At 30.5% G+C, this 12,877-nt stretch overlaps 1 protein-coding gene across 1 annotated transcript in view; it reads right to left on the bottom strand.

Annotated features, from left to right (window-relative positions):
- LOC106464417 (Fanconi anemia group D2 protein-like) overlaps positions 1-12,877 on the bottom strand; it is a 159,553-nt gene that overhangs the window by 10,169 nt on the left and 136,507 nt on the right. Inside the window, exons 34-37 of the mRNA XM_022392124.1 lie at positions 10,971-11,198; positions 8,533-8,661; positions 7,501-7,591; positions 2,310-2,381 (exon numbers count right to left, since the gene is read on the bottom strand). Of these exons, the coding sequence (XP_022247832.1) occupies positions 2,310-2,381; positions 7,501-7,591; positions 8,533-8,661; positions 10,971-11,198 (520 nt within the window). The remainder of the gene's footprint in view (positions 1-2,309; positions 2,382-7,500; positions 7,592-8,532; positions 8,662-10,970; positions 11,199-12,877) is intronic.

Below are 12,877 nucleotides of genomic sequence, written 5' to 3'. Positions count from 1 at the left end.
ATAGAAAGGATTAAGCTATACATTAGAGCAGGTGCAAAAACTGGAACAGCACTCAAGTTTCAAGATACAATTGCATAGCATTTTATAAATAACCCCAACCACATAGGCATGTCTCGAAAACAGAACTCTTCTTAATACAGGAAACACACAACCTTAATACATAGGTGAGGTACAGCAAAGAAGTTATAAAAGATGCTGAAAGAAAACTTTTTACAAATTGCCAACTCTATTGAGATTGAACAAACACATTCAGGTATTACACTAAGACTGTGTTTAAAGTTTGTATGTTTTTGTTTTGAGCTTCAGGTAGGGCATATATATTTGCACTATCTACAGCTGTAATCTAATGAAAAAAATTAACTGTTGAGAAATTCTAAGTCAGTGAGAATTTTATGGGGCTGGATTCTTTACAGTAGGTGTCTGTGACTTGTTGGGGATAAATTCAAACAATAAAGAGACAGCACACAATCCACTTGTTTTAAAATAATATATTAAAAACAAGTCAAATGTATGTACAAAAATTCTTTACACTATAGGATATCACAGTTGTATCTAAAACTTTAAATAATTCTCTTTTCTTGACAAAAGTCCACACAAGCTAATTTAGTTACTTTAGAACCCAATAAATAAAATAAATTATTTTTCTCTTCCCTGTTTTTTACTATACAATCTGTGATAAGTTCACTTATGCTACCCTGTTTTTTACTATAAAATCTGTGATAAGTTCACTTATGCTACCTGTTTTTTACTATAAAATCTGTGATAAGTTCACTTATGCTACCCTGTTTTTACTATACAATCTGTGATAAATTCACTTATGCTACCCTGTTGTTTACTATACAATCTGTGATAAGTTCACTTATGCTACCCTGTTTTTACTATACAATCTGTGATAAGTTCACTTATGCTACCCAGCTTTTACTATACAATCTGTGATAAGTTCACTTATGCTACCCTGTTTTTTACTATACAGTCTGTGATAAGTTCACTTATGCTACCCCGTGGGTTACTACAGTTGTATCCAGAACTATAAATAAATGTCTTCTTTTCATCAAAGTCTGCACAGACAGGTTCAATTACTTTAGAGCATCCTTTGACAAGACAAATTATTCTCCTTTATCTCAGTTAAACTATGAAACTCACTTTAAAATATGGCCCATTACGGCTAAACTAACAATCACGCAGTCTAAATTCATGTTTTCTTTCACTAACTAACTTTTTTCTGACTGAATTTCACTTGCACTCACTTGCTTGCCTATATACGTACATTGCCCAACTGAAGCCTAGAAATTTCTACAAACTACAAGACGCTATGATGTAAAAATACTCACTTAAGGCAACAAGAAAAATACAGAAGGTTCAAGTAATATGACGTCAAGTTACAAGTGAACTACACACACACACCTGTACGACTCCTACCAAGTTACGTGATGAAATTTGTCATAATTATCACCTTTAACACTCTTGTTATGAAAACTAAATAATCATTAAATATTAGATCACTAAATGAATTAAATAATAACTTATACTAAACAGTCTTGTGTATTCAACAGTCAGTAAACTTACACAACACACTGTTTTATTATTATCTAATGCAGAAATTCAGTTAAAAGAAAAAAGTCATTTGCAAAAAAGTTCAACTGCCAAAATTAATATTACTGCAATTATATCTTATTTTAACAGATTTGAAATTTCAAACAAAAGTAATAACTAAAAAGTGTAACAACTTAAACTGCAAGAATGTTTTCCAGTAAAAACTTTACAAGAAACTCCATTTGATAATGCTACTTTAACTGTTAGGCAGGTGTCTGTTTAGACAGACACATGTAAAAAAAAAAAATTCTTTCTTGGATTAAACCTTTTTAAACTTTTTTCTGCTATAATAAATGCATGTGAACAATGATCTACAACATAAGAATAACTTAATTAAACATCAGCAGTAATAACAGAGATCATGTTGAAGAAAGTGCATTACTTCGTCATTACATGTAGTGCTATGGAAGATGAATCATTATTACTCAGTATTGACAAACAATTATTATACATTCAACTACAATTAAATATTTTATCACCAAGTTAAAAGCATGCTAATTTGTATTAGCATAGATCACTTGATATTTCTAATATACTACATAAAATAATTTTCTGAATCTTATTTAATATTTTCCTAGTAATTTTAAATATTTATTAGGATATATTATTTCAAATTTTTTTAAAGAGTTACAAATTATTTAAAATAATAATGAAGATGAATTGTAAACAGTGAATTACATTGTATGTCATTTATTTCATAACTTGAAAATACTAACCTTAATTTGATCTACAAGAAGCTTGAATACTTTCACAACTTGCAACCAGTTTTGTAAACATTTCTGATGAGCCTAAAGAATAACAAATAAAAACGTTTTTAAAAATAATTTATCTAAAATCAGTATTTTTCAAGACGCTATATAAAACCATAGTTGTGATACTGTTATAAATGTTTGACGAAAATTAATTTTTCTTAACTTTTCAAATGTTTGTCTGTTGTTTATACAGAGGTGTAAAATGAATTACTAATAAAGCTTAGTTATGTTTTTGATAATCTTATATTAAAACATAAGACTTTTATTAACCAAAAATTTACAAGTTTTGCACAAGAGTTAAGGGATAGCTTTACTGAATTTTTACTTCTTAGGAAACATGATGCTGATAATTACCCACACACTATTATTTTTGTATCTTAAAACTTCAAAGAAACCAAGTCAAATTTTGAGGTAAATTAAACTGAAGTACTTGAAGAAAGTTAAAGCTATAACTGGTTTGAATAATAAATCCTTTCGAAGATCATGGTTCTACTTTCAATTGTGATTGAGAATGATCTTGCTCAATCATTTCCTTTAAAGTGTACAAAGTTCTCACAATCTATATTATTTGTTGCCTTTCAAAATCTGTAGTGTATACTGGAGGAATTTACACGTTTTAAAGTTTTATGTACTAGCTCTGAAGAAGCAGCAAAGGCAAAATGTCAGTTAAAATAAGTTCGCTTATAATTATCTATAGTGTAAAGGTCCTTTTTTTTAACTTTATTATCACTATGTATATCACTTTCTTTTACATTAATGAATACTAAAACCATGACATTTTATTTTAAAAACAGTGCTAAAGTGACAAAGACTTAATTTCAAGGGCCAGGTGCAGCTTAGTAGTTAGCATGTTGAACCTTTGAATCTGAAGGGCCATGGTTTGTTTCCTGTTGCTATCAAATAATGATTTACACTTTGGGAGTGTAGTGCTTTATAAGAGTGACAGTTAAATCCCACTATTTGATTAGAGTAGCTCAAAAGTTGATAGATTCCTAAATTACAGCTACAGCACAGATAGTCCTTTTGTAACTTTGCATCAATATCCAAAACAAACAAACTTACAAGGTGATTGAATTCTACACCACATAAAAAATGGATCTGACTTTCAGAATGGTTTTGGCAGTATTATAATTAATGCAACTTAACATCAACCTTAAAATGCTCATGTCTTTAATATGAAAGATACAAATGTAATGCTTTTTGCATACATGATTATAAGTACTCTAAACCAGGGACTAAAGAGGCATAAACGTCGAAGATAATAAATTATTTTCATTTTTAGAATTAAAATGAATTTCAAACAGGTACCAAAATACTAAAATTCTTTCCTTATTAAGCTTGAACTCATGTTGTCAACAAAACATAGAATTAAAATTTACCATACGTTTTTACTCATTGTAGACTATGTGTCACTTACCCATAATCCTCCATTTACCACCTTTCACGTGAAATATTGGGCAAAAATCATGGGATCTTACATAAGCTTTGATTTTCTGCCATAATTTAGAGATGACTGAAAGTTGCAATTGTGACTAGAATTTGCTTGCAAAAGACAAGGTATTTCAAAGGTATATACCTGTTTGAAATTCATTTTAATTACAAAAATGTAAAAACCAAATTGTGTAAGCTTACCTATGAAATTCTAAAAGCGAGAACACCCATAAAATGGGTACTGTCAATCATGAAAAGAAACCAAAAATATAAACCTAACAGCTACGGGCTACATATGCATATAAAACAAGGGAGAATCCTCAATAGCCACAGCAATTGAAATTCTTTTAGGCAGGGTTTAGAGTAAATTAATCTACTAGACCATTTTTCATTTTTATTAGCTATATTTTTGTGTGCCAGCAATAACAAGTGTGGGACGTGAGTATACCCAATTCAATTATATTACTCATCAGGTTCTCTTCCTGCCTACCCTCAAATTGAAATTCTTTTAGGCAGAATTAGAGTAAATTAATCTATGAGATCTTAGGTGTGGTCAAATAAATCAATTGAAAGGGTTTGACCTCCTAAGTCCAAAACTGTAATTAGATCTCAAATCAGTCAAGAGGTGACGGAGCTACGAGCTAAAAGTTTGTAATTGAAAAAAAAACTTAGAGCCATTCTATGAACTGCTATGCTGTGACTTAAAATGTAATCCTTTACAGTTTACAGGCTACAAGAAATATGTAGCCGAGCAGAGCCAAAGAATAATTGGCAGAACTGGATTCAAATAAGAATGAGTGGAATAGATCAGCTTCATAAAAAGACTGGACCTAAAGGACATTCCAAAAGAAGGTATTCTTCTCAGCAGGGTACCTCTTTGTCCATATTGCCCTTTAATTCAGGCCTTGGAGTTTACTTTAACTCTCTCAACACAGGCTCAGTTAATTTGGTTGACCACGTGACCTCTTTGTACTCATTCAAAGTCTTTATAGATTTGATACTACTAACTTTTAATATAGTATGTATATCTTCAAAAAATTTGGTAGACTTTCAGTTAACATTATGTCTTTCACATAAAAAAAATCATATTTTTTAATGAAGTATTTTCAATAAACTAAAAAAAGATTTGTCCATGAATAACTCAAGTATTTGTTTTGACTAGTCCGAGTACAAAGTGATTTTCATGTTAAAATTAAAAATACTTTCATTCATCTCAAAAATCTCAAATTTTATTTATGTAATCTCTAAAACCTCCGAAGTACATTTCACACATTTGTTTTCAGTAGAACAAGTAGCTTTAAACTTGTAACAGTATACATCTAGTTATAACTAAATGTTATTGTTTTATTGCCTTTGAACAGTGTCTAACTACTATCCATGCCATTATAAGTTTTAGCGCTTGGAGAAAGTGCAGCTCACGTTACACTATCGAATTACCTTACCCAACTACTCCGAGCTAATCGCGTGCATGCCTCGTGAATATTTTTATTATATTATTTATTTTACCTAATCTAACCTAAAGATATCCCTCTATTTACATTTTAGTTACTTTTATAATAATAAATAAAGAATAAACATGAAAAACAAGAAATAAAGTACTTACCCAAGTACTCATTTTTGTTGCTGTCGACTATCGATGAAGCTTAACCCTAGTTTTTTTTATACTACTAATAATTTCTATTTAATTAAATAATGCACCAAAGAACACAGACTAATAAAATGCAAATTACAGGCAATTTTTCTGGCTTTTCAATTATGCGATAAGAGCCATTACAAAGTTATCCAAGTTAGTCGTTGCCTTTCCCATGGGAACGAAGCCTGTATTACAAGTGAAATTGACAATTATCTGTTCAGAACACACTAGAATGTAATGCATTGTTTGATAGATAAAAATCTTGGCTTTCTATTGGTTCTAGGTAATATATAATTAAATGTAAGAGAGAACTATTGACAAATCCTGAAAGAAAGGATGTGACAGTTGGGTGTGGCAGGAGGGGCTTGATTTTTTATTTGATAGCTCTATAACCAAACAAAAATTGAAGGCTATTACAATTATGGTTTGTCTGAGCAATTTCGAGTAATTTATGTTTAATTTCGTAGTTACTGGAGGGGTGTTGGATAAAATAGAGAAGAGAAGATACCTAGAGAAAATGTGTCACACTAGAGGAAATTCAGGATATTTTTAAATATTGCTTTATAGAATTAAGAACTTAAAACTTATATACTATTAAAATATGGATTATTAGCTAAAATTTTATGCTATACTAATTGGTATAATATAAACAAAAGGTAGTTTAATAAAATTTTTAATATACGACACTAAAACCTTTTGTTATGCGCAGTAAAGGATACCCATGGCGATAGGGTTAAAGCCAACAATCTGACACAGATAGTGGCATAAAAAGGTAGGAGATATACTATGTCCTACTCCAGCTGTGAAAGGTTCTTGGGGGAGCAGCCCAGTATTGTATTACGCAAGAAACAATCCAATGGCAGTAGCCCTTCTTCATTGATATTATAAATGGCCAGTGAATCACATAACTGGCCACATGAATGGTGCTCAGAAAGAAACAAAAAAAGACCCAAAGGATGGGCCCAAAAACATAAGGATAATGCAATGGGAACATATAAATGTAACAAAATAAACAAATAAGAATAAAAACATAGATGATCTCCACCAAGGAGTCATCAGACACTAGATGACATCATTTGTCCACTTCTCATGGAGCTCAGTGTACAGGATGGATTTATGTATATATATATATACATAGACAACAAACATATACATAATCAAACATTTCCCATTCTCAGATACCCCAATATTTGTGAACAGGGGGTTATTGGGGACTATAAAAATGCAAAAAAAGTCAAATGCAGAGGTTAAAGAAACTGTGAGAGTCCTAACAACATGAATTGATATAAAGTATGATTCTCAATACCTAAGAACAGACTGTATTTAATAATGATATCTTTCTTGTTTTGTATTGTTTTTTTTTTTGAAGCCATAAAGATTCACAATCCCAACACCCTGGAAATGGTTAACAAGAGACAGATTTCACCAATCCTGGATAATAACCACAGGTAGGAAACAAATCCTGAAACTGAAGATACAGTAATATGATAAAGGTGCAATAGCAAAAATCAAATATGCAGATTTTATCAGTAAGTCATTGTTTTTATATCAGATATGAATTGTAATTTGCTTTCTGAGTATTGTTTAAGTAAATCTGTATTGCACACATTGGGGTCTTCATTAGTCGGTTATCTTTCCAATCTTTAGTCACCAGGATCTTTACCCTAAAAGTCAGTTACGTTTCCAATTTTCATTTATCAGAGTATTTACCATAAAGGTCAGTTACCTTTTTCAATCTTCATACAGTTATGACTAAAAAAGGCAGCAGAACATGATCAAAAACTTGCATAAAAAAAACACACATGACATACTCTTTCACATTTATCTCTGTAACTGCTTATCCAGATAATGTTTCTGAAAGAATATAACACATCTTTTGATTTTATAAGTAAGTACCCAGCTGGAACACAGAATTCTTTGATGGGTTCAGCTGTCTGTGATATATTCAGAAGAAGGTGATGATTACCCCAAAGGTCAGAAAAATAGCACTGATTAACAGGTTGTGTTTCAATTGAAATCTTTCTAGGATAAAGACAGAAGAGCTTAATTTTTATACTAAACAAAATCATTTTTTTCTCTAATTTTGCCTACCTCTCTGTTTTCTCCTGCTTGGCAAGCTGACGACTTTACTACATCTACCAGATAGTGAAAAAAACTTTTGTAGAAAGTGCTGTATGTAGATCTATTTGTATAGGAAAATACAAATTAAAAGGTTAATTAACATCACAACTCATGATATGCTCAGACATCATATCAAATATCATCTAAATAACAAATAATGTCAATTCTGTAGTGTTTTCTGCTCACATCAATAAACTATAAAAGTTCTGTTTTGTTCAATACAGTTATTAGCTTTCCATTTGAAGAAAGGCAGATATCTCAAAACTCTTTTAAATACTTATAGGTAAGTCCCTATATCACATATTAACTATGAAGTGGCAAAAAAATAATAACTGAATGTTCCACAAAACCAAATACACAATTGCACAATATTTTGATGATTTGTTAATTTTTTAATATGCAACAAAATATTCCATTACTATTTTTGCATTCCATACACACCACAACAGAGCAAAAATATTAAAAATCCAGTTTCCCTTTCCCTATTACCTTTAAATTACCTATGCAGAAGAAAGAGCCTATCATAAAAATAAACTATAACAAAACAAATAAACAGGAAAACACAAGAATTTGGGGTAAAGAATCATCAATGTGGAACTTGCTGAGCAGATCTCAAAAGGTCTAGTCAATATCAGCTGAAAGCAAATAGAAAAGTGAACTCAAGGCCACTTTAAGGACTTGTTTGATTTACAGGACAGTTAGAGAAACCAAACAGACATTGATTGTACTTGTGATGTTAGACTAAGATGTTTTTAAGTGGAATGTATTATAATTTTATTTCCATAAACTTAGACAAGAATCATTTTAGTTATAACTGTATGGGAAGCCTTGAACTCTGAAAACTTCTAGAATTAGTGGAAATGAAAAATTAATCCTAAGGAACTTTAATGAAGGTTATAAAGGTATGGCTGTCTGGTATTAATAACTTAATAAGGCTATTATGACTGACATGTGGCTTGCTCTTCCACAATTATAGATTTATGAAATTAGAGACAATCATACCTGTTCAAAGTTGGATACACAGAAGAACAAACATTTTTTTTTCCTGCTTCAGCAACAAGATCCTCAAGGGCGATTGTACTAAATGTTTCTAGATGTTTTAAAGCATCTTCAACATTCATAAATTGGATTCTAAAGGAAAAATTTGATCTTTTTAACGATATTCTAAAGACAAAACAAAATATGATTTTTTTGAATGACTGTATGATTCACTTTTTAACTGTTCAAGAATTGTAGGTGTTTAATCACTGCTGATGAATGATTTGGTATAAAACTGGCATTGAACTTATTTAGTCCAAATAGGGCAGGATAATAAAAGTTGTCTTGATGGTTAGATAGACATCAAACAGAACACTTTATTATAACTTATCACTTCTCTATATTTAGTTTATTACAAATCAAACTGTGATATTTAAGCAACATTCAAATGTTAAAGGTTGGGACAGAAATGTAGAAATCCTACAGCTATTCTTGGACAAAGCATGTGACATACGTACATGTACTGCTTTTAGGTCAAAAAATATCAATAAAAAAAAAATGCAACAAAAGTATGAAGAAATAACAATCTATATTTTATCAACAGTTACATGAAGATACTGAAGTGTATTATATCACTTGATAAAGTACAGTTTGAAGACATTTAGTGTTTACATTACTTGATAAAGCGAAGCTTGAGGATGCTTAGTGTTTTACATCTTATATATATATATATATATATATATATATATTGTGACCCATGATGTGGCTGTCCAAGCATATGCCTGTCTCCTATTTATGGAGGCTGCTCCCCACGCTGTGTTTGAAAAGCTGTGGACGTAGACAAAGCTCAACATTCACTTTTGAAATGACGAGAATAGGCATGAATAATGTTGATGCTTACAGTATATTGCACATTAAGTTGTTAGAAATTAATCATACTACCATTCACATTTCAAAATGTGACCTAACATAAAGAATAAAAGTGTAGATTTACCGTATGTTATTGAGTGGCTCTTAGTATGACTGAAATGCTCAACCATTACTTTTCATGGTGGGAAGTATAAATAGCTCAGAGCTGTGGCTCTGAGTGAAACCAAGAATGCAACATAATCAATCTTTTTAAAGTCCATGAAATAATTTAAATTAATAGATTAAGTTAAACTTTTCCCATCACTGGGGACCGGTACTTTTGCTTGTCACTTGATAAAGCACGGCTTGAAGATATTTACCATTTTACATCATTTGATAAATGGAAGATATTTAGTAGGATGGATTTCCATAAACTCAGACAAGAATCATTTTGGTTATAAGATAGTTGAAAATACTTAGCATTTTAAATCACTTGAATTTTCTTCAAGCAAAACATCACTTTTTTTTCTTAAGACTTATAGAACAAAACATAAAAACTCATGAAACTAATTTCTTCACAAAGAAAGAGCAGTGAAATTAATTGCAAAATAACAATTATAAAAGCTAATAAAACTACTTTTTTCCACTAGTATTTTCCAGCTTTGAAACAAGACCAGAAGACAGTAAAACTATCAATACAACTTTTTGTTTAGTGAAATAACGTGAATAAAAGAGATCTCATGAAAAACTTTAAAAACTAATTTTATCATGTTACATGCAATAAAACAAACAGAATGCATTACACAATATAAAAAATAATTGAGTAATATACAAGAATAAAACACAAGGAAGCTACCTGTGATGTAAACTGAAGGTTCTAGGTAACAGAGGATTATGTAAAAACACAGAAATAACAGTCTTATACATACAACTTCATACATTATTTACAAACAAAAAAAAACAGTTAATTTCCAACCAATTAAAAAAGTGGGGCAACATATTATAGTTAAAAAACAGTAAAGTACATCCTAACACTGCTCATTCATGGAAACAAGATCAGCAACGATTACACAGCTGCTATACACTTGGCGGAGCATAAAAATAGGGATATCTGAAATTTATTGTAAATCTGTGCCAAACATTAAATTAGGCTTACTTTTAGTAACAGTGGATTAGAATAAACAAAAATTTTATTACTTGAATACCAAATAATGTAACTTTATGATGCTTAAGTTTTAAACTGTAAAGAAATAAATTTAGTAGAACTACACTGGGCAAAAATTGATTGAGAGGGAAAGTTTAACAGTTATACAAAACTGGGAACTTCTAGTAATAATACGCCTAAAAATTATATCTCTATTTTCAACAATAATGGAAAAGGCAGTTAGTTTAAGACATTTCTGATGTGTAAATCTTTGCTCATCTCTAAGATGTATAAAACATCTATAGTTTTGGGTCTACTGATGTATTAGTACTTGTAATGAACAAACTCTATTTATCAGAGAACTGATTATCCTACAGCATCTTAAATCAGAATTTGATCTAAACCAGTAATACTTTCCTATATTTCTAAAATTTTATTTTGCAAGTTAACATAATATAATTCAATTTACCTTAGAAGGGTTTCTATATTTTGATTATGTTTAGCTCCCTTCTCTTTCAAACCATCAGAACCTAACCAATCACGTTTCAGGAAACTGTCTGCTACCTTCACTAACTCTTCCCGGAGCTCTTTGTCTTCTACTTGAAGTAACAATGTTTCCAAGAGTCTAGTCAGCATAACAGAACTTGAGAAAGTAGGCAAGGATTCAGAGAATTTCACCAAGTAATGGAATGCATGCCTAATTTGTGAAAATAAAAAATAAGCAATAAAAATTTTGAATGCAACCACTATCCTATCTAAAAAATGTAATTTACAACTCAATCAGCAGGCTCTGAGTTAAGCTTAACTTTGTTTACACTTGACTTAATTAACTAAACCCATCTACGCTTAAAGTGACTTGTGTCTGTATATATGTTTGTTTGTCCATGACAAAATAATTTCAACTTTCAAGAATTCTTTGATATGAGCTTGACAGCTATTAAAGTTATTCCCCTTGATATTCTATTTGTGCTGGAGACTGATACGTGTTGTCTCACAATTCACATAAAGCCAACAAACAGCAAAATAGATGCTGTGCCTGGTGTGGATACCTTTACTATTATGATTAAACTTAAGTAAAGACAGATCTGAAAATTTTGAAGTTCTCATTAAGGTCAAAACTAAATTTACTTTAATTCTGTCATTACGGACTCAGTCGATTCGACCTAAACCTTGACCCTAAATTGACTTTTACAGTTTCCATACTATAACTTCTGATATGTTCTGTGTAATTTCACAAACTTTCGGTAAGCATTAAAAGTCTTTTGTGGACAAAAAAATCAGAATTTTTATGGAATTATTGTCACTAAAATTTTCTTTGTGAATATATGGAGTCAAAGTGTTGACTCTCCAAGTGCAAAGTGATTTTCATGTTAAGGTTAAAAGTATTTTTATTCATCTGAAAATTCTCAAATTTCACTTGTGTAATACACCAAAGAACACAGAATAAAAAATGCAAAAATCAGATAATGTTCTTTAAGTATAACAATTTTTCTGGGTTTCCATGTATGTGACACGAGCCATTAAAAATTTGGCTAAGCTCATTCCTGTGGGAATAAAGTTTGAACTGGAAGTGAAATACAAAAGTCTCTATACAGAAGACAATGTAACATGTTACTTGATAGATTAAAACTTTGACTTTCTATTGATTATAAATAATATAGTATTAACTGTCAGAGAGAACTATTGGCAATTTCGAAAGAAAGGATGTGACAGGTGGGCATAGCATGGGGTCTGATTTTCTAGTTTATGGCTCTGTAACTTAATAAGATTGAAGGCTATAAAAAGTATGCTTTGCCTGAGGAATGCAACATTATAATAAGTAATTTACATTAAATTTCATACTTCTCAGAGGGGTGGTAAATAAATTAGAGAAGAGGAGATACCTAGAGACCAAATGACACAATTCTCATACTAGGGCAAAATGAGAATTTTTTAATATTGCCTTATAAAATTAAGAACTTAAAACTTTACAATATTATTGATTCCTAACTACTTTTAGTAAAGCATATTCAAACTAAGTTGGACTTCTCTCACTCAACCCTTTCCATATGGGTCACGTCATCATGTTTGTTAACTCGCATTTAAAATTTTATTGAACTACTGCTTCACGAATTTATGTCAATAAGTTTGGTATCAAACTGTAGATCACAATTCATATTTTAGTATTTCAATTTCTTAATCTAAGAGTAAATATTAAAAAAACACTGTTAAACATCGATTTTTGTGCGTCACGTGGTATGTTGAATACAGCACTGGTTAAATTAGATGTTTGTGATGTCAAAATACTAAGTACTATAGTTTCATACAATTAGGTAACCCAAATTACCAATATACGTACAAGACTAGTAATATAAAATAAAGAAGCCTCTTATCTTT

The sequence above is a fragment of the Limulus polyphemus genome, unplaced genomic scaffold, assembly GCF_000517525.1.
Source record: "Limulus polyphemus unplaced genomic scaffold, Limulus_polyphemus-2.1.2 Scaffold1644, whole genome shotgun sequence".
In the NCBI taxonomy this organism is placed as follows: domain Eukaryota; kingdom Metazoa; phylum Arthropoda; class Merostomata; order Xiphosura; family Limulidae; genus Limulus; species Limulus polyphemus.
The sequence above is the reverse complement of the archived record's forward strand: the minus strand, read 5'-3'. Positions and strand labels throughout refer to the sequence as shown.